This window comes from Siphateles boraxobius, unplaced genomic scaffold (assembly GCF_051911475.1).
Source record: "Siphateles boraxobius isolate OS27281-9 unplaced genomic scaffold, OSU_SipBor_1 13, whole genome shotgun sequence".
NCBI classification, from domain to species: domain Eukaryota; kingdom Metazoa; phylum Chordata; class Actinopteri; order Cypriniformes; family Leuciscidae; genus Siphateles; species Siphateles boraxobius.
Genome location: NW_027508733.1, coordinates 13792181 through 13815007, shown reverse-complemented (window position 1 = coordinate 13815007; position 22827 = coordinate 13792181). Strand labels below are relative to the sequence as shown.

General features: G+C 41.4%; 1 protein-coding gene and 1 long non-coding RNA gene across 2 annotated transcripts in view; one reads left to right on the top strand and one right to left on the bottom strand.

Moving 5' to 3' along the window:
- Positions 1-22827, top strand: part of LOC143735414 (insulin receptor-like) — a 50169-nt gene that overhangs the window by 20189 nt on the left and 7153 nt on the right. Inside the window, exons 3-7 of the mRNA XM_077225536.1 lie at positions 3765-4086; positions 12401-12543; positions 14584-14728; positions 14929-15143; positions 15224-15350. Of these exons, the coding sequence (XP_077081651.1) occupies positions 3765-4086; positions 12401-12543; positions 14584-14728; positions 14929-15143; positions 15224-15350 (952 nt within the window). The remainder of the gene's footprint in view (positions 1-3764; positions 4087-12400; positions 12544-14583; positions 14729-14928; positions 15144-15223; positions 15351-22827) is intronic.
- Positions 16959-19144, bottom strand: LOC143735500 (uncharacterized). Its single transcript, XR_013203188.1, has 4 exons — positions 18931-19144; positions 18310-18377; positions 17815-18138; positions 16959-17530 (listed from the first exon to the last, which is right to left on the bottom strand). It is a non-coding gene; the product is annotated as an uncharacterized LOC143735500 (long non-coding RNA).

Sequence of the window (22827 nt, the reverse complement as noted above, 5' to 3'; positions counted from 1 at the left end):
TGCATACTCCCCCAGTCGTACATTATCGCACAACATAAAGCTTACCTTGTGAGACCGAGTCCCACCAAAACTATATTAATGACAGAATAACATGTTGCAGCTAATCTTAACTGTAACGTTAATCAAATATAGTACACACTCCATAAATGTCCAATCTAGCACCTTATTTATATTACACTTTATGTGAGTAACCTTAACCAACATAAACAAAATCTCCGAGCCAACCAGTCATGCGTTAACAGGGCCCGACAGTTAAAAAAAAATAAATAAAAAATTCATTTTTTTATTTATTTCTACTGGTGCATAATGGACACAGTAGAATAACATTAACTTTCGATGGAGTTTCAAAACCGTCCAGTCATGCCAACAAGGCCAACAAGGCCCCAAAAATGAACAGTGAAGCTCTAGGTTTAAGGAAATGTACATTTTAAATCAACCCGTTATGTGTTATCAAGGCCAAATCAGCCCAAAACAGAAAGTTTGTCGTAAATTTGCGCCTTTGCTGACGGTCTTTAGCTGGTGATTGGATATATTAAAACCCCCTTTGCTTAAACAAAGTCTGTATCAGGATGGTAGTCCGGATAACGTTAGTCAAACATACCTCTGGACCGGATGTAAGAAACCACGGAAAGTACGTCACTCGATCTACGCGGTCACATCTTGAGGTTGCGCGCTTCAGGTTTTCCATTATGAAATCCTTGGCCTGCTTTGGGTCTTTAAAGCTTGTGCGTACACCATCTGGCGTCGTTATCCTCAGCTCCGCCGGGTCCCACAGGCCGTAGCGGATTCCCTCACAACTCCTTAACAGGCCCCGTACTTTATTAAATTTTGCCCGCTGCTTGGACACTGCCTGTGTGTAGTCAGGTTGGATGCTGATCTTATCGCCGTCAGCTGTTTCATCTGCCCAGCTTTCCTTAGTATTTCCTCCTTCTCCTGGTAATAATGGCATCTGATGACGAAGCCTCTCGGCGGGTCACTGTTACCCGGTCTCACGCGCAGCGTACGGTGTGCCCGGTCCAGTAAAGGGGGCTTATCGAGACCAAGCGTCTCCTTCAGGCACTGAGATATAAAATCCGTCGCGCGCTTCCCGTCCTCCCGTCTTTCCTTTATCCCGGTAATACGCAGGTTATTACGACGCGACCGTGCCTCCAAGTCCTCATTTCGTGCATTCTGGGTAGCCAGCTCCCTCTGCACGTTAGCCATGTCCCGCTCCAGAGCAGCAATCAGATCGGAGTGGCTGTTGGCTGCAGACTCGAGTGCGACCACCCGTTTATCTAGGGCTTCACTCTTGGTGTTAGCATTATCGTTGGCTTGTTTAATTTCTGCTCTTAGCTGGTCAACCTGGTTCCGAATTTCAGCGGATTGTGCCTCTGCTTTGGTGAGCAATTCAGTCCTCAGCTCGGCGATTGCTAGGAGGATGGCCTCATGTCCGGGTCCGCGGTCAAATGCGGCGTTAGGTACAGCATCCGGTGCAGCGTTAGCCTCTGGGCTAGCCTTGAAGCTAACCCTTGTATCAGGCGCTTTCTGGGGGTTTTTAGACATTTTCAGCGAGCGTTAGGTCAAAATGTCAAGCCAGGTGCGACGTCCTGGCTTCAATAATGAGCGTGACTCAAGGTATTTACATTAAATTGCTGCTTCTATATTTCTTACTAGTGTTGGCGAGGAGTTCGGTAAACCACGTCCTCACATGGCGCCGCTCAGACCGGAAGCCCATTTATGGAATCTTAAATGTGTGTAGACCAGTACACTGTTTTTTTATTAATAATTAAAAATATTGTTTTATTATTAATAATTTTTAAATATTATTTTTTATATATAAAGTATAAAAAAACATTTCTATATCTTCCATACTGTGGAGTATATATTGTATGCAGGACAATATTTCCTTTAAAAAATAGTGTAGGGAACAAACATTACAAATTACTTCTGGTCCGATTCAACATACTAGAAATTGAAAGTCAATTGTATTGCATTATGGGAAAGAGCAAAAATGTGAGCTTCAAATGTAAAAATCAAGAAATAATGTTTTCCTTAAGGCAAGACCAGTGAATAGGGTACAAATATTACTAATAGATATTGCCATGCTTCCCCAGTTGATTGATATTTCAGAAAACTTGATACAAAATGTTTCAATTTGCAAATGAGGCATTATCTAACATTGAACATTGGGTAAAGACAAAATTCTTGTCAAAGTCAAAGGTTTTTACAGAGGTCATCACAAGTGGTGAACCGATATGTCCCCATGGCCGATTTTTGCATTTTTTTAAATTATTGCCATTGGCCGTTAAGTGTCAGAAGTGGGCTTTTATTTTGACAGTAACGGGACTTTTATTTTGGCAGCGCCTGAACCAGTCCCTTTAAGGCAAGTAATTTCACTCAGCGGCCATCTTTGAAATGCATCACTGCAGCTATTTCAGTCATGCAAGTACAGATCCTAAATTTCTTCAATTTGGATCTTGCGTCCTTGTGTTCTCGTACTACGTCATCAACAACCCTCGAAGTTCAATTCCAATTGAACCGTTAATTTCTTTAAAAAAAAGTTTTGTCCTAGCCTGGTTAAAACCAGACCATTCTCAGTTGTAACTGAGTTAGGGTCTGGCAAAGGTCCATAGACAAATCATTTCCACAGGGGCGTCACCAACGGACGTCGCTCAAATGCCTCTTGGCGCAATTAGATAGACCTAAAACCAATCAGAGCGATGAAGGAGATGGCGTATGCAGAGGACTCTCGCTAAGACCCACCCATTCGTTTAGCCACCAACGGGGCAAGCTGGTTGTAACGGGGTTCGTTGTTATGGGAAGAAGGAGGCGGAAATCGGCGAACATTCACACATTTTAATAACAAAATAAAACAAATACAAAAACGAAAGTAAAGACGGCAGTCCCCCACGGTCGACTGCCGCCACACATAATAAAACATCAAATAAAATCCAGGCCTGTCCTCTCTCGATCTTCACCGTTGTCACTCCTCCTTTTATGCTTCCGCTCCTCCGTGAGAGATGCGAGACCAGTGCGTCACACAGGTGTCATTCATTATCACTCGCGCCATTCTCTCACGTCCCTCGGCCTCGTCCTGCTCGCCACACTGGTATATCAGACTTTTGCCGAATCCAGTCGGTAAGACAGCGATAACATCTTTTTTAGACATGAAGGCTTCGAGTGTTGTTCTTTGCTCGGGTTTTAACGAAAATGAACATTTTAAATCGCTTAAAACAGACGCGATAACTGATTCGAATGAGTGATGTTCCACGGCGGCATCCATCTTTGTAATGTACAAAATCTGCTTCAGTGTTGCTGCGCTGTCGTCATCGTGTAAAGCCCGCCCCAACGTTTCTGATTGGTGCCTCGATTTCGACGGATTGGAAATGGGCTTGAATGAGCTCTTTGCCAGACCCACTTGCAGAGCAAATCTAAATTTTCCGGAAGTTGTCTGGGTTTTCCCAGGCTAGTTTTGTCCGTTAATTCTAATAAAGCGATAAAGACCTGAAGAAAGCGGCAGTATTTTTATTGCCATATTAAAACATTGACAAAGCATAGGCAACATTAAACTAATGTATTGTAGATAAAATCTACTGATGCAAAAAGATAAAGTGCAATAAAATAAACAATAATAGTGTATTTTGGATGTTTTCTTTCCACTAGTTTTAAACATGTTATGGAAAGCCCAATATCTCTGACCAGTGCATGGAAAGCAATGCATTTGCCTGTAGTAAAATTAATCTAATAAGTTATCTTTGTTCTTTTCTCCCTTTTTCCCATCACAGTTTGTCCTTCCGAATGTGCCCACGGTGCCTGTACCCCCCATAAGGAGTGCTGTCACGATCAGTGTCTGGGCGGCTGCTCTTTGCCAGAGAACGCTACCAAATGCGTAGATTGTCGCAACTTCCTGTTCGGCGAGGCGTGCGTGGAGCGATGCCCGCTGGGATACTACACCTTCAAGGGATGGCGCTGCGTGTCCTTAAAATTCTGCCAGGACCTCCACAACCAGTGCAAGGGCAAGAGCGGTGACTGCCACGAGTACGTCATCCACAACGGGGCCTGTATCCCAGAATGCCCGTCTGGATACACCACCATGAATTCCACCACGTACGTACTAGCTTTTTGTTTTTAACTACTGGAGCAAGACTGACAACCGTTAAACAGCATTACACTTTACAATCAACTCGAATCAGATTTTGCTCCGATTTCGACGCGTGTTGATGAGGAACAGAGACTTTTCAGTAGCACAGAATGAGATTTAGGAACTCCGAGGTACTTTTTTAATTGTTATTATTAATGGTGATTTGCATTACTGTATAATTTATTTATTAAAATCAATTCAATGAAAAATGTAATGATTGAATTATTAAAATAGTAAATGATTTAAAAAAATTATTTAAATTTTAAATGAACGACTGAGGAAAATGAATTGGTTTTTTTTATTGGTTTTTTCTTAAAGGTGCAATGTGTAAAAAATTTTGAGTATCTATTAACAGAAATGCAATATGACATCCATAACTATGTGTTCAGTGGTGTATAAAGAACTTACTTAATAAACCGTAATGTTTTTATTACCTTAGAATGAGGCATTTATATCTACATAACCGCGGGAATCCCCTTCTATGAAGGTCGACATATTGTGACGTCATGTTTCTACCGTAGCCGACAGCGAACAAACAGCACTACAGAGCGCGTTTCGTCACTACATTGAAAGAGAAGCCGCAGAAAGCTAGAAGCTAGCCATAGACACAGTGAGTAGTGACTTTTCCCTTGTCAGTGGTGTAATCCAACTAAAATATGTAGGTGGATTGTTTCATGTAACTTAGTTCTTCTCCCTCGCTGTGTTATGGCTTTGCTATGTGGGGATAAATGTGCTGGTTACGTTCGTGAGACAGCTGATTAGTAGGCTACTCTTGTCATTGACCGTAAAACAGTTACAGGAATCACCAACCCATCGATCGCGGTCGACAAGTCGATCTTGGAAGCATTTTAAGTCGATCCAGTTTCCAAAATCAGAGGGAAAAAAGCCTATTGTGTGTAGTAAATGGTGTCTAGGGGATGCGGAGGCGCGCGCGCTGTTACAATCACGTCATTTTTGCCGCACGCACCTTTGGGCTCATGCGGACGCGTCGAGTATAAACAAGGCTTTACGCTTTAACCAGCTCAGCCACAGTAACAGCTCATATTAGCCAGCTAAACTTTTACTACCCTGTTAGAAAAAATATACAGTTGCATAGTTTCATGTGGTTCTTCTCCCTCGCTGTATTATGGGTTTATGTGGGGAGAAATGTGCTGGTTACGTTTGTGAGACAATCAGCTGATTACTATTATTATGTTATGTAATAAGACAACGATGTTTGTCCCGTTTTAGCCACCGTAGCTTCTTCGAAAGGGAGGGGTGAGCAGTGGGCTGAGCCATTAGTGCAAACTCGCAACCGAACCGCTAGATGTCGCTAAAAATCACACACTGCACCTTTAAATTTGATGTTTTTGACATATTTTGTGTGTGTCCCCCCCCCCCCTTTATATAAATGACTAAATCATGTGCTTCAGGCATGAAGCTGCAGTTTCTGATTAAGGCTGTGATTTGTTTTTGGTCGTTTAGCAAATTAACGAACCGGTTGTCACGCTCAACTTGACCGGGAGAAGATATAACTGTTGTGGAAGTATCATAACATCGTTTAGTCTTTTCGTCAGTCACGGTAAATTGAAAACGAGCAGATTATAATGGCCGGTGTCGAGTGTTAAGAGCGTGATAAAATGCCACCTAGATTATTCCAACAGTCATTTGCAATCCCGTCCTTCCCTGTTATTTTCCAAATGAGAAGAGGGAGCAGCGCGAACCAAAATTCACTGGCAACTGGATGTAATATGAAGGGGTTAAAATGCACAAACTGTGGGTTCACTGCAATCTGTGTGGAGTGCAACTCCAAAACTGGAATTAAAGAATGGGATTATGTGCTTAAAAAACCTAAGTGAGATGACCTGATGTGCTCAGTTAGATTAGCTCAGTTAGCTCTGAAGATTATTTCATCGTTGCGAACAAAACTGTGCACTAAAACATAAAATGGCAGTTTCCTCCCCAGTATTCAGTGGTGTCGCAATAGCAAACTAATGCACTTCAACATTAAGTGCGATCCTGAGCGAATAACTCTCATGAGCCGATTATTTGAATCCAAATAGTGTGATTAGTGTAACCTGATTCTTTTTAGCGAATCAAAAACATACAATGCGACTAGTGTAATCTGATTCCTCAAAATGACTCTTATGAGCAGATTCTTTGAATCCAAACGTACAGCCCTGTTTACATCTATCAAGATGTATTTTGGTCGATCGGATCACAAGTAGACAAGGGAGACACATTCCTGTTTACACATGGTGTTTTAATCCGTCTCGTTTGTCCACTTTCAACCACTTCTGTCCTATTTCTTCGAGGGGAGGGTCTATGGGCGGTAAATGTATGGGTGTTTTTTCAGATCTTTCAATCTAATGGACACATTTACATATGAATGCGCCCGGAGACGATGGAAAAACACGGAGAGCAGCTTTAGTTTCTGCTCTGACAGCCACGAGAGTGTGTTAGAAATCAGGAATGGTGAGAGAACATTGTGCTCGGAACATTTTTCATCCTCAGACCAAACTTGGGTCTCCAGCTGACAACGTTTAAATCATGTAACGCTAACACGTTTCTGTTGTAATGTTTGTGCAAGTCAATAAAGAGACATTATTGTAAGCCAGAATCCACTTTACTGAACTGTTCTGCGTATGCCAGTAACTTGTACAGCGCGCTCTCTTTTACCCGCGCACTTGTACCATTTCTTAAAGGGCTAGTACAATAAACAGAACATAACATTTTCCCTCTTTTTTTTTTTAACCATGTTTTGTGAACATTGTAGCGTTAACCACATCAAAACCACCCTTAAAGAAGAACATTTAATATTAGCTGTTACTCTACCTCTATCAATAACTGGATAAATCACTTTACGTTCACTAATAATACATTTCTCTTTTGTACTCATAACTTTAAGTCACAAAGTCTTTCATCCATAAAGGAGGGTTCCTTTGTCTAATGGTTCTTCTGTCCGTATTGTCAGCAATCACATGCTCAGAGGATAAAGGGGGTTCTCTCTGTGCCTCATCTGATTTTTCCACAGGAACAGAGTTTGGAACTGCTGAAAGGCATAAGGCATTCCAGTTTCTGCCGTCCTCCAGGAGGTAAGTATTTGGCCCCGTCCTTTCTATCACTTTCTGTGGTTTGGTGTATCTCTGCTCACCTTTCTTGATCATCCAGGGTTTTTTCACTTTCACTTCATCACCTTGTTGAAAGTTAGACTGCAAAGCACTCCTGTGTCTATCTGTATACTCCTTCACCTTGGTTTGTTTCATTTTCCCTTTCCCATGCAGGTCATTTTCATCCTCATCAGACTTAGGAAGGTTTATTATGTGAAGCTTTGTTCTCATTTGTCTCCCATGAAGTAGTTTAGATGGAGGAATCCCAGTGGTGGCATGTGGAGTGGACCTGTAATCTGTGAGGAACTGAAGAGTAAAGGGCTTCCATGGCTGTCCCTGAAGAGTAGCCGTTTGTAAGCAATCTTTTAACACTCTGTTGAATTTTTCCACTTCACCATTAGAGCAAGGATAGTACACAGAGGACTTGATGTGTCGTATTCCCCTTTTCTGTAGGAACTTTGAGAACTCATGTGAAACAAACTGGCTCCCATTGTCCGACACAAGTTCACATGGGTTTCCTTCTCGACTGAAGACTGAGGTAAGCATAGAGATTATGGCGGTTGTATCTGCTTTTGAGCAGAAAGCAACTTCCGGCCACTTACTATAGTAATCTACCAGGCTGATTGCATATCTGCAGTCATGTGGAGCTATGTCAAAAGTTCCCACAATATCCACGCTCACCTTTTCCCATGCTGCATCTGGAAGAGGTACAGGGGTGAGTGGAGCAGTATGAGTAACTGAGGTCTTATCATGTTGTCTGCAGATAGAGCAGTGCTTGATATAAGCTTCAGTCTCTACATCCATTTTAGGCCACCAGTACATCTCTCTCAGGCGTTGTTTTGTGCGAACAATGCCTTGGTGGCTTTCATGGGCAAGTTCTATCATCCTTTTCCTCATCACCAGTGGAACTATCAGGCGGTGAGTACCTCTGACAACAAAGTCATCCACCACAGTAAGTTCATCTCGGATCAGGTAATATGCTCTGACATTCTGGTTACCTGACTTCCATGATGTCTGTTGTGTCTGCAGTTAGGTACAAAGTTCTGTGAGCTCTGGGCACGATTGACATGCAGCTTTGAAATCATCCTTTGAAACTGTACTGAGTTAAGTCAATATTGCTGCCACAGACTCCACTGTACTGTCAGTGTTCTCAGCTGCATCAGAGAGCGGTAGTCTTGAGAGACAATCAGCGACCTGGTTCAGAGTTCCTTTTTCTGTACTGAATATCATAATCAAATTCAAGCAAACGGGCAGACCATCTCGCCACCCGTAGGCCAGGTCTGTTGTTACCTTTTGTGGTCAGGAGAGTTGTGAGAGCTTGATGGTCTGTTCGGAGTATGAACTTTCTTCCCCACAGCCAGGTTCTCCACTTCTCTGCAGCCCAGACGAAGGCTAAGTCCTCCTTTTCTACAATGGAGTATTTCCTCTCAGCTTCTGATAGGCTTCGCGATGCGAATGCAACAGTCTGTTCTGTCCCCTGCTCTGTGACTTGTGTGTGGACCGCTCCCAAGCCATAGTGTGAGGCATCTGTGGAAAGAATAGTCTGCAGTCTGGGGTCAAACAAAGCTAAAGCAGAACTGTTTACAATCATGTGCTTCACTTTATCAAAACTAGCTTGAGCAGTGGTGGGCCACGAGAAAGCATTGTCTTTCCTCAAAAGTGCTTGGAGTGGCTCAACCACTGTTGCATAGTTTGGCACAAATTTACTGTACCATGCAGTGAGGCCTAGGAAAGAACGCAAACTAGGTGCATCATTTGGTGGTGGCGCCTTCAGAATTGCTGTGATGTGAGTATCGTCAGGAAGAAGACCTTCTGGGGATAGAGTGTGTCCTAAAAACTGCAGTTTAGTCTGCTGCTGAAAACAACATTTTTCTGCATTGTTTCAGTCCAGATTGGTGTATTTTCTGCAAGACAGCTTTCAGGTTTTCATCATGCTCCTGTTGTGTGGAGCCCTAACGCATTTTAAGCCTTGTAGGATAGTGCACATCATTTTCTGGAAAGCTGCTGGTGCAGAACTCAAGCCATATGGTACCCTTTTGTATCTGTACAGCCCATCATGTGTAACAAAAGCAGTCAGATCTCGATTATCTGTGTGCAGTTCAACTTGATGATATGCATGTTTCAGATCTAAGGTGGAGAACATCACTGCACCTCTCAGTTCAGATAGAATATCTTCAATCAGAGGAAGTGGGTAACTGTCTACCACTACCGCTTTATTAGGCTCCCGCAGATCTACACACATGCGTATATCTCCTGTTTTCTTTTGGGTGACTACTATAGGTGATACCCATTCAGAGGAGTCAATTTCTTTAATAATTCCATGTTGTTCTAGGTAGCGGAGCTCTGCGGACACTGCATCACGGAGAGACAGCGGTAATCGTCTGAGTTTTTGTTGGACTGGTCTTACCTCTGGCCGGGTCTTCACTTTATGGATGAAGCCTTTTGCACAACCAAAATCAGTAGAGGGTTCAACGACTGGCTCCACAGCAGACTGAAGCATCGCACAGGTAGGCTGATTTCCTGGCAAGAGTTGACCACCAGATATCTACAGATTCAGTGTTGTCACTAGGTCCATTCCTAGAATGGGTGTTCCTGTTTCAACAATGTAAATCTCTGATGATGCAGTCACACTCTGATGAGAAACATCCACCTTCAGACATCCAATGACTGGCAGTTGTTCTTTCGAATATGTTACTAACTGCAGTCTTGATTTAGTGAGAGGACATTTAAAGAATGTTGTCTTGTAAACACATTCAGGAAGGATGGACACTGCTGAGCCTGTGTCAATAAGTAGGTCAAGAACACAGCTCTGATTATGTTGTGCCGTTATTTTAACAGTGCATATTAGCTTTGCCTGTTTTCCTGAATTATGTTGCACACTAAGCACAGTTACTTCTGGCACCGCAAGTTCGTTAACTGACTTTTCTTTGGATTTGCATACTTTAGCAAAATGGCCAGTTTTTGCACAGGATTTACATTTAGCATTTTTGGCAGGACAAGATGCATTATTTCCCATGTGACTGGCAGAGCCACAACGATAGCAGTAAGTATGAGTTGATTTGTTTTCACTGGTGGTGAAACATTTATTTCGTTGTCCCGCTCGTTTTTGAGTAGTTTTGAATTTTACTGCACTCACGGGTTTGTGTTCTCCTTCCAACATCGTCTTTGCCTCAGCGCTAGCAGTATCAATTTGCCTGGCAATGTCCAGAGCTTTATCAAGAGTCAAATCGGATTCAAGCAGTAGTCTCTCCCGAATATGCGGTACAGATGTCTTCTCAATCAGTTGATCGCGAAACATTTAATTTTCGAATGTACCGAATGCACAAGTAGCAACTAGCTCGCGAAGAGCAGCTACGTAATGATCCGTTGACTCACCCACATGTTGAGCTCGTTGTCTGAACCGGTACCTTTCTGCTACCACGTTAACCTTGGGTTGAAAGAAGGTTGTCAATGCAGTCACAGTCCCACTGTATTCATCTTCTTCGAGTGGCAGTGTATTGTACAGGCGTTGTCCTTCCGTGCCTAAGCAGTGGATTAGCAACGCTCTTTTCCGCTCATCCAGAAACTTGTCACCACCGATAGCCAGCAAATAATTGTCAAATTGCCGCTTCCAAGCACTAAAAGTCAGCTTTGGCTCACCCGGGCATTCCAGGAACGGTGATGGTGGATGTAATGGAAGAAGACCCATCCTCGTCCCCAATTTGTTGTAATGTTTGTGCAAGTCAATAAAGAGACATTATTGTAAGCCAGAATCCACTTTACTGAACTGTTCTGCGCATGCCAGTAACTTGTACAGCGCGCTCTCTTTTACCCGCGCACTTGTACCATTTCTTAAAGGGCTAGTACAATAAACAGAACATAACAGTTTCCCATAATGATTACTCGTTAGGTCAGTAGGCGGAGAGTAGGCGGTCTTTTGTGTCTTATCGAACGCATTTGACCACATGATGTTACCACTACGAAAGCAATCTGGTCGAATGAGTTTTTTTTGTTTTTTTTTTGTCAAATGAGTTTTCGACTAACTCTGGAAGTGGTCGAAAGTGGACAAGCTCAAAACGTTTGACACCCTGTTTACACTTGTATTTAGCATCGTCCACTTGTGATCCGATCGACCAAATTGCATCTTAATACCAGGTGTACGGCCTATGACTAGTGTAATCTGATTCCTGAATGGGAATAGTATGGGATATAAATGCAACTTTAAGTTCAAAAACGTCATTTTTGTTTGTTAAGTGTAATGTATATTTAAGGCCAATTATATGTAAATATACAAATGTAAATGATATTTACAGTGTTTATATAAGTATTTGTGTGTGTGTGTGTATCGTGTATAAATGTATGTGTGTGTATATATATATATATATATATATACATATATATATATATATATACACACACACACACACACTGTTTATAAATAATATACACTGTATATAGGCTACACATACATGTGTTTACATACACACATAAACACAAACACACGTAATAATATAAAGGCCTATATATTATTACATGTGTTTTATGTATGTAAGTCTGGCATTCTTGACCTGTTTTTTTGGTGTAAAGTCGAATATGAAAGCTCTAAATTAATTTGGAAAAATAGCAGTGAATTCCTCTCCCACCCATTGCTGCATTTTAGCAAGATTTGTGTGAGATTACATAACGTTACTCTCTTGTTTTGTCAAAAATTGATCAAATTAAGCACCAGAATTCTACAGATCAGCTGTGTCGCAGGGATTCATAACGCGATTATTTCTTTCCACTGTATCTTTCAGTGCAATTGCCGATTCTTGCGTCAAAAGGCCTCGTCTTCATAGTCTCTTTATATGGGACAGACAGAGCGGGTGTTTGCCGGGATGCGGAGCTTGCATACTTCAAGGGCAACACAACTATCTGTGGTATTTTGTTTTGTTCTCAGTGGGATTGTGTTTTCACGTTTGCCCTCAGTGGCCCTTTCAATTCAGATGCATTGCAGCATGAATGGAGCACACGATACAGTTACACCGTATTTAGGATCATTCCTAACACAACAACAGCGCAGGTGACATGAGGGAACAATATGTTTGGGTCTGAGACAATCGCAATCGTGAAAAGTCGTGCCAGCTGGTGACATCATCGCAAATGCATTTTTAAAGCAACAGTCAAGACGTGTCTTTGCTCTTAATAAAAAACATGGCTGTCATGCTTTCAGGTTGAACTGCATGCCATGTGCCGGTCAATGTCCCAAACAGGGGTGTACAGGGGTGAAGACGGTGGACTCGGTCACCGCCGCTCAGGCTCTGCGGGGCTGTACGGTCCTCAACGGCAGTCTGATCATCAAGATCAGCGGAGGAAGTGAGTATTGGACAGTTTGAAATGTCTATGTAAGCATACTCATTGCATTTACGTACATGAATTTTGTCTGTTTCTTCAAAATCCTTTGCACTTTTTGTCTGTTAGTTTTAATTTATTATTCATTAAGTTAAAAAATAACAGAAAATAGCAATTAATAATGAATAAAAAATATAATTTAGATAACAGAATATAAAAATAAATGGCTAATAATTATTATTATATTTTTGTATAATAATTTGTGTAACGAATAATAATAAATCCAAATACAAAAATATTTGTAAATAAAATGCAATTTAAAATATACAGTTTATTTATAATTGTATATATTTATAATGATATAATATAATGTAACATAACATTTTAAACACATTAATTATAAAAACATAAAAAATGTATCCTTAATAACTAGATAGCTGAAAATAAAATTAAATGGATGTAAAAATTAAATCCAAATACGTAAAATATTTATATAATAAAGTTATTTATAATAGTATGTATTTATACATAGGCCTATATAAAAATGATTTTTATAGATAAAAACAAGATTTTATTTGTCAGTTTTTTATTTTATTATTACATATTTTGTAATGTTTAAAATAAATCTTTGTACTGGGTTTATTTTAGCCTGTTGTATCCTTCAGACAAATTTCTGACAGTTTTCAGAATACTAAGAATTTTTTTTTTTTTGGGGCATTTTTCTTATTTACAACACAACATACAAAGACAAAGAACAAGGGGGCAAAGAACAATAAATACTTTATTTTGTATAATAACAAAATAAAGTATTAAAATTGTTCTGCTTCTTTATATGCAAACCATTTTGTCCAGCGCTTATTATATATGTGTCCTTTGATGCGTAGAAAATATGTCATCTTCTCCATTGAGTGTATCTCCTCCACTATTTCTTTCCATTGTTCAGTCCAAGGTGGGTCAATCTTTAACCAAGACGAGTGATAGCCTTTTTACATGCAATCAATAGAATTTTAAAAAGATAAATGTCGTCTTTTTGGACCACCTCACCAGGTAGTAGACCTAACAAGAAAATCTTAGGGTCTTTAGGGATGACATAACCCATTATCCTCCCAGTAATTAAAACGATACTGTCCCAGAATTGTTATAACTTTGAGCACGTCCAAAATATATGAGAGTGATTGGCGTTCCGATGTCCACACTGTCGCCAGCATTGCTGTTGTTCACCCCTTTGGTTATTAATAATATGAGGTGTAATGAAAAATCTGACCAGTCTCTTCCACCCAAATTCCCTCCATCTTTTAGAACTAGTAGACGTCTGTTGTGTCACACACATTGAAAGCCAATCACCCTCTGACACTTCCATACACAGCTCCTTTTCCCATTTTGACTTAATATACAAGGTATTATTTCCATTTTGTTTCTGCAGTGCTTTATACAATTTAGAGACAGTTTTACTTGGCAGGAGCTTCAAGCATTACTAAAAACTTTAACAATGTCATTGCCTTCAGGAGAAATACCTCTTCTTATTTCACTGTTATAGAAATGTCTCACTTGAAAATATTTGAATAGATCTCTGTTCTCTACTTTGTATTGTCTCTTGAGTTGTTCGAATGTCTTAAAGGTGTTGCCGTCTACATTATGCTGATAATTTTAATGTTATATTTATATAAAACCATTCAAAATGCTTATTGGGCCAATTATTTGAACTCCAAAAAATCTTTAAAAAATATATATAGATTATTAGACAAAAAATATATTAAAAATAAATGGCGAAATAAATCCATATATATAAAATATTTATAGAATATAAGTAATTTTATACATTTATAAAAATGTTTTTAAAAAAAGTATTTAGAAATACCCAAGTCAATCATTCAATTGAGCATCATTATACAAAAATGTTTTAAATTTCTGATTGCTATGATTGACCAATTAGAGTCAAGTATTTCAGATAGCCGTACAAGTAGTTTGTTTTTGTGTAATAGCCTATGTATCTAAATAGCAGTATGTGTGAAATTAAATAGTGAGAAGTTTCATGCGCATAAAAACACATGTTCTGTTCCTCAGACAATATCGCGGCGGAGCTGGAGTCCAGTCTGGGTCAGCTGGAGGAGATCACGGGTTACCTGAGCATCCACAGAGCCTACGCTCTCGTCTCCCTCTCCTTCTTCCGCAAGCTGCGTGTTATTCACGGGGAAACGCTGGAAGCCGGGTATGTAAGACGCCACTGCTGAGCTGTGTTTTTGGAGTTACAAGTGACTTTGTCATTTGTAGTGATCGATTTTTGCACGTTGTCAAAATGAACATCGGCCAAACAAAAAATTATACCGACCAATATCGATGGTTTAAAAAAATGCTATGTATATTGGTCGACTACTAGTAATTTGCATTGTGTACTGTCTTTCTTTCTAGGAACTTTTCATTCGTCGCCGTGGACAACCAGAACTTGCGTCAACTGTGGGACTGGTCCAAACACAACCTCACCATCCTCAACGGCAGGATGTTCTTCCTCCAAAACGCCAAACTCTGCAAGTCTGAGATCCTCCGGATGGAAGAGGTGACCGGGACCAAGGACATGATCTCTGAAAACGATATCAGCATCCCGGTTTATGGAGACCAAGCCTTCTGTAAGACCCACAGTGCTTTTGGTTTCACTGGAGCTTGAACTTTATGTCAAACCAGACCTCATATCGAACCTCTCTTACAGATGAAAACCAAGTTCTGAAATTTACACACATCCGCACATCCCATGACAAGATCCTCATCAAGTGGGAGCCGTTCTGGCCCTCAGACTTCAGAGTCATGCTGGGATTCTTGGTCTTCTATAAGGAAGCGTGAGTTTTTTCCTTCTCTTTTATACTCTTACATATTGATCTGATCCAACTGAAGCCTGAAATTTAAAAGGTGTCACATCTGAACTACCTGAAGCCATCCTATGTTGTTCCTGGTCTGTTAACTTAACCATAAACTGACCCTATTAGAAACAATGTTATTATAGTTTTGAAAATGTCACAAATTTTCATTTTTAATTAAGGGTTGTATTTTGATTTTCAGTTTGGTTGGAATTGTTACTTTTATATATACATAGAATTAATTTACGTGTATGTTTGGAATATGACTGTTTTCAAAAGTATTATTAAAATACTATTTATATATTATTTATTTAACTATTATTAAATAATAAAAAGTTTACTTTATGCCATACTTGTTTAAATAAAATGAATTGCTTTGAAATTGAAATCATTAAAATTCTATTATTTTATTTATTAAAATATTAATTATTATTAGTTAATAGTAAAAGTATATATTAATATATTACATTTGAATTCGCTAATAAAAGTGTTGTACCATGTCCCCCTTTTGTAAACTGCTTTAAACATTGAGATTGCTATTTTTAATACTGCCCTACAAAGGCAAAACGCCGTAACATCATGTTTGGTCAAAAATGAGTTAGTGTCATTTTTGAGGTATTTGAGACCTCCTTTATCCTGTGAATAAATATCGTGAGTCAATTTGATTGTTTTAACGAGAAAATAAAGGGCTATGACAACCGTAACTTCCAAAACTGTACGAGAAACCACAGCAGAACGCTGAAACAGTTGTTACCGCTCTTTGCCTTTGTTCCAGCACGCTGATCGTTGAGTTAAGGGGTTCTGACTTTGTTTAGCCTGGCATCAACAGAGATGTTACGGTGCCGCTGTGATGTTACTGTACTCTGGCTTTGTCATACTTTCAAAGTTTACCGCTCTTTAATTGTCACCAAACCACGTAACATACACACGACACATCTTTGAAATAAATAAAGTGTAGACTGCTCCAAGTAACGTTATGCAATCAGAAACAAAGCAAGATGAACACCCTTGTGAAAAAAAAAGTGCACTTTAGTGTACTTTTATAAAGTGTACTTATTACAAAAATAATATACTTTTAAGGTATACACTTAAGTGTGAATCAAATGCAATTTTTTCGGCGCACTGAATGCACATTAAGTATAATTAATTTCAAATATATCATATATTAAGTTCAAATAAAATGTAATAAGTTGTCATTAAGAGTGACTTTTTGGTACAACTTAATTGGTACTTTAATACAACTTTATATTTACTTTCATAATTGCTTCGAGTGTATTTAAAATATAGTTAAAGTGCACTACACAATATAATGACACGCAATTAATGTGATTTAAAATATACTTTAATGTCAGTTAACAATACACTTAAGTGTGAATTAAATGCAATGTTTTCGACAAACTTATTGCATATTATAATGTAATTGATTTCAAATATATCACATATTAAGTTCAAATAAAATGCAATAAGTTGTCATTAAGAGTGATTTTTTGGAACAAATTAAGTGGGATTTTAATACATTTGTATATGAACTTTGAAATATGGTAAAAGTGTACTTACAAAAAAAAAGGTATTATTAGTTAACTCCTTCAGTTAACATGAACTAAGAATGAATAATACTTTAAGCATTTATTAGTCTTAGTTAATGTTAATTTCAACATTTAATAATGCATTATTATATTCAAAAAGTTGTGTATTAAAATTATAATGCCCTGTGAACTCGCATGAACAATGACTATAAATTGTATTAACTAACTTTAACAAACTATATTTTAATTAACTAATATTAACAAAGATTCATAAATACTGTAAAAAAATGCTCATTTTTAGATCATGTTGGCTAATACATAAACTAATATTAACAAATGAGACCTAATTAAAGTGTTACCGAACCTTGTTAATTTTAGCTCTTAAACCTTTTAATAGCACAAACATTAAACAGGACAAAATGCTTACTCCAGCATTACAGTGAATATAAGTTTGTCAAAAAAAAACAAAAAAATACTGAAGAAATCTAAAGGCACAAAAACAAGAAAACCAAAATCATTTGCCACCAAATGTTTTGAAGTAGTTGGAAAGTGCTGTTTATGTCAATGTCCCGGTGCTCTCCAAAGTAAATGTGAATGGATCTGTTCCAAAGAGGCAGGAAAGTCAGAAAAAAATACCTTGAGAAAAATAAAAGTGAAGGAAACCATTTGTTTATAAAACAGATCCAGTCCATTATTATATTTGGCTCAAATGAATGAAAGTGATAGATATTTTCCCATTAAAGTTTATATACACCTTGCAGTATCTGCAAAATGTTAGTAATTTTAGCAATAAGAGGGAACACCAAAATGTATATGTTGTCTTTTTATTTAGTACTACCCTGATGAAGCAGTTTATTCTGCAAGGTGTACGTAAACTTTTGACTGCTAACTGTTGATGAATGTGTGATGTGATGAATTACCTCATCAGGGTCACACCGTAGTAGAAAGCTGGGCAAGGTTCCTCTATTTCCCACTAACAACAGGATTGCACTGACCACGCCATCTTCACTGACACTGGGCTTAAAGTCATTAAAAATAGAGAACATTTATTTTGCTACTTTACAAGGAATTAAACATAACTTTATCAATTACACAAATATAGGTTAATGACCCATGCAAACCCAAGACCCATGCAAATTGAGAAGGTAATCTTGAATTTTAAGCATGTATCTTCATGGAGGATGTTCCTGTATTTACCACGGTTGACACAGTAATGCGGCAGCCTTCTTCATTTGGTTTGTTACCTGTAAAATATATGATGATTATAGGGGCATGCACAGGTGGGAATGTATAACTTGCAAATGGAAAAGATACAAAGCATTAAAAGCTATAGGGATACTTGGTGACTTGATAGCAGTGTTTTAGCTTGGTGTGCTGGCATGGGCAAAAATTCATAATAAATCTTGTAACATCACCTCATCAATACAGGTCTGTGATTCCACACCGCTTACTCTGTATCTCCAATAACAAATGTGAACTGATCCTGCAAAATGAATGTTTAATCCAGATATGCACAAAAATATTACATATTCCAAAACAAATAGTAACTGAACAACTCACTCTTCAAATGCAAAACAAAATTAAATACATTACAAGCATTATTTCTAGAGGTTGGTGATATATTAAATATGTATGGTGGTTAAGATTGATTAATACATAAATGTCTTCGAGAGTTACAATATTGAATAAGCATTCAGCATGCAAATTTAACTTTAAGTCATTTAGTTTGTTTAAAATTATTTAAAAAGTCGGTTTAATAAAAATAAATAAATGAATAAATATATTTATAAAAAACACATTTCAGTAGACAAATTCCTCGAACACGCCCACACACGCGAGCACATTACGATGTAAGACATTATTAGAATGCAATCATAACGTTAGATAAATTATTGGAAACATGATTAATTTACCTCCCGAATCTATTGCGTATAGCAACGTTACTATCTGCGATTAAAAAGCACTCTTAATCGCAATATCAACTGCGGTGAAAAAAAATTCAATAAAGAAAGCATCAAGGTATATAGGCTACTTACTTGACTGATTATTTGCAGTATAACATCTCATCTGCAAACAGCCAAACGTGGCGCTCCTTTTGTTCTCTTCTTGTTTGGGAAGCTTCAGTTTCCTCATGCATCGCGATTACAGGCACATAACAGCGCATTTTTCAAACTCTAGTGAAGTAGTGCGTCATCGTGACGTAGTATTTCTGGCGCATGCGCATTAAACACCATGTTCGTATATTTTTATTTCAGCTTTTCTGTTTAATTAAGTTTAAGTTGTACTAACTCATTGTGTTTTTAGACTCTGCAAGTTCACAAAACTTTACTCTTTCACCTAACTAAAAGTCAATATTTTTGTTCAGTGTAGTGTAGATTGCAATTAAATGTGTTTAATTGACTTAGAACAACATAATGATATTGAAAGTATTCTGTTCACAGATGTAAAGTACAACACGTTTGTTACATGTGTGTCCTGTGTTTCCCCCTGCTTAGTGTTTTTGGTTCAGTCCTGTGTTCCAGTTTTCCCGCTCCTCGTTTGTGTTCAGTTTATTCACCTGTGTTGAGTTGATTTGCCCCACCTGTGCCTTGTTTCCCTATTCTGTTCTCTGTGTATTTTAACCCTGTGTTCCCTTTCAGTCGATAACGTCGGACGTAGTCGACGCGACTGAAATGGGATCACGCTAGGGAGCCTATCATCTTCGAGTACTATTGAACGAGCCAATGTAATTGGCGTGCGTGATTCGCATCACACACTCCGCCCCCGCGGCGCGGGTATAAATACGGAAGTGGATGCACGCAGTAGTTGCCTTTCGCTTCGGAGCCGATCGTTTGATGTCTCTGAGAGTGCTGTTGTCTACAACAAGCGAGTGTGTCGGTGTTCTTCAGGAAGACTCTCCCAGTGCTGGTGTTCTACAGCGCGAGTGCAGCGGTGATCGTGAGCTTTGAGCTCTCAACTGCTGTTTTAACAGCAACAAATTTCTAAATGTTTGTGTGTGTTGATGGCTGGTTAGAGGGCGGAAAAGTGAGTGCTTCACTGTTTCAGTTCTCTGTTCAGTGTTGCCGCGGTCATTCCCCTGTGTGCTCCGGCACTGGTGACGGTCCTATTTTCTGAAAGAGCAACACGGGTGCGTTTGCGTCTTTTCCAAGATGTCATTCCGCCCGTGCGTTTCTGGGTGCGGTCGTTCCCTGTCTCTCTCTGATGGTCACAACTGTTGTGTCACGTGTTTGGCTTACAGCACGCTGAGACAGCTTTTGTGGACAGCTCATGTTTTCACTGTGGGAACATGACTGTCGCAGTGTTGAGGGCGAGACTCGCCTTCGTTCGCGGAGAGCGAGTCCCCATTACCATGCCCCACCCTCGGGTGCTGTGTGGGATGGGTGACCGGAGGATAGTGTTGGATGTCCCGCCCGGTAACCATTCCCTGTGGGCTCCTCACTCCTCCCTTCCACTGCAACCACTGGAGCCTCCTGTGTTGTCTGCTGGTCCATCTGTAATGGGTGGGCCAGCGGTTTCACTCGGGGCTCCCCTGGAGGACAGGACGCCGATTGCAGCATCGGAGGGTGAGCTGACTTCTAGAGATGATGACTCGGCTGCATTGTCTCCCTCCGGGAGTTCAATGTTGCCCGAGCCGGATCCAGAATTATCAGCTATGCTGAAACGGGCCGCCGAGGCTGCCGGGCTCGAGTGGAACCTCCACCGTGTCCCGTTCAGTCTCGGTTGGAATCTGGAGTTTGGTATCTTGGGGCGGGCCGCGCTGGTTCTCAGCTCGCCGCCCCAGTGCCTTTCTTTCCCGAAATGCATGGAGAGCTTATCAGGTGGTGAACAGCATCTTTCTCTGCCAGAAACTGCCTGAATAGTTTTTCCCCCTCATTACCCTTGATGGAGGAACGGTGAAGGGTTGCGAGGTGTCCCTCCATTGGAGCGGTCTGTCGACACAGGTGCACCTGTGTCCGGCGGCCGCTGCCTTTTGGGGGGATCCTCGTCTCCCCCCTAGGGCCTGTGAGTTTCGTCCGTTCCGACGGGCAGAGCTTACAAAGCCTGTGGGCAAGCCCCTTCCTCTTGCGTGCCATGGCGTTGCTGCAGGCTAGGGCACCCATGGCATGCACGAGGATAATCCAGACCGTTGCTCTCATAGGTGAGCACCGCACTGCATCCGACCTCACCCTCCGGGAAACGGGCGTCGTAGCGTGCGTGATCGGTCTGGCGATGTCCACCTTGGTGGTCCAGTAGCGCCTTCGTTGGCTCAGCCTGGTTGGTATGGCGGATGCGGACAAGGTTCGGTTCCTGGTCTCCCCAATTTCCCAGGTTGGGCTGGTCGGCGACGCGGTGGAGAACTGCATCAAACAGTTATCTGCCGCTCAAGCGCAGACGGAGGTCATCCGGCACATCCTGCCCCGGTGGCCAGCTGCTGCCTCCACCCGCCGCCGGTGGCAGCTCCTCCGCCTGCTCGTCGCCGTGGGCGTTCTCCGGCCGCCGCTCCTGCTGGCCCTCCGCAGCAGCCTCCACCCAGGCCTCAGCAGGGAGCCGGCCGCAGTAGAGACGCCCAGCCCGCTCCAGGCGCTGCCAAGCTAGGTGGCAAGCGACAGCGAAAGCATTCCGGAGCGGGCCGCCCAGGAATGGTTGAGATGCTCTTGGAGTGGCACGATCACTCCCTCCCCCCGGGTGAGGGCCGGGTGGAGCCTTTGTTTGTGTGTGTGTCTGTTCCGCCGCTGGCTCCCTAAAAAAAAAAAAGCGGAGCAAGCGGTACCCACGCTTCAAAGAGAGAGCAATTTCATCTGTTCCTGGGTCCCAAGAGGGCCAGTCTGGCGGGTGTGACCCTGTATAGCCTTACACCCCTCAGCTCCCCCTTGGTCGCCAGCAGGCAGCTTGGTGCGTTCGAGGACCCGGTCATCCGCCTTCTCACGCGCCCCCTGCCGCTTGTGGAGACAGGTAAGTGTTGCACAGCACACTAACACCACTCTCTCTACTTTGCTGCCCCACCTCAGGCTCGGCTACCCCGCTCAAGTCAGTGATAGTCATCACATTAGGTGTTGAGCAGACGTGCTCCTGAAAATTCAGTGATATTCATCACACCGAGTGTTGAGCAGTGCTCCTGACTTGTGCGTGCTTATCTTATCCTGCTGGTGAAGGATTTGATATAGCCGCTCCTCCAGCCGGTACGAAGGCCAGTTGTAAACTCGTTCTTCGTGCTACTAGGTGGTGGGTCGTGACCATCTTGGCCCAAGATTGGTCTGCAGCTTTGACCTGAAAGACATGTGCTTCAGATCTCTACCTCCCGCACCGCAGGCCATCCTGTGTGTTGCGTCTAAGGGTGGAGTATCAGTACAGTGTCCTTCCCCTCGAGTGCTCCAGAGCCCGTTGGGTCTTCAGGTCAAACTGGAAGAGAGTAATCTCGCCCACAGGCTGAGTATCTCTTTTCTAGTTTTGGAGAGGTACTCGGTCCAACATGTCTCTCCAATGAGAATGTGTTCAGCTGGTGTTGAAGTGAGAAAGGGTCCCACTGAAAGAACTTTCAGAGGCTCCTGGGGTATATGGTAGTCGCAGCCTTTGGCTCCCTCCATATGTGACCGCTTCAGCGCTAGCTTCACGATCGAGTCCCGAGGTGACCGTGGCAGAGCAGCTCACCCTGTGTGACTATAGTTCATCCCGGTCTGCTGCCAAACCCTCTTCAACAGAGGGGCCATGTACAAAGGGCGTGTTTTAACGGGGGCCTGGGCGACCCCCGACTACACGGGCATTCGTGCCTCGAGTTGTTAGACATTGCGACCGTGGCGCAAGCTTCCCCTGCATGTCACAAACTCACCCGTCACCTCCTCCTTGGAGTCAGACGCTTCTGAGGGCGCCTTGTTCCACTCCTCCCGCTTACTCAATCGTGCCGCCATCGAGCCTCACGACAGTTATAGCCAGGGCAAGTGGATACTCCATCCCCT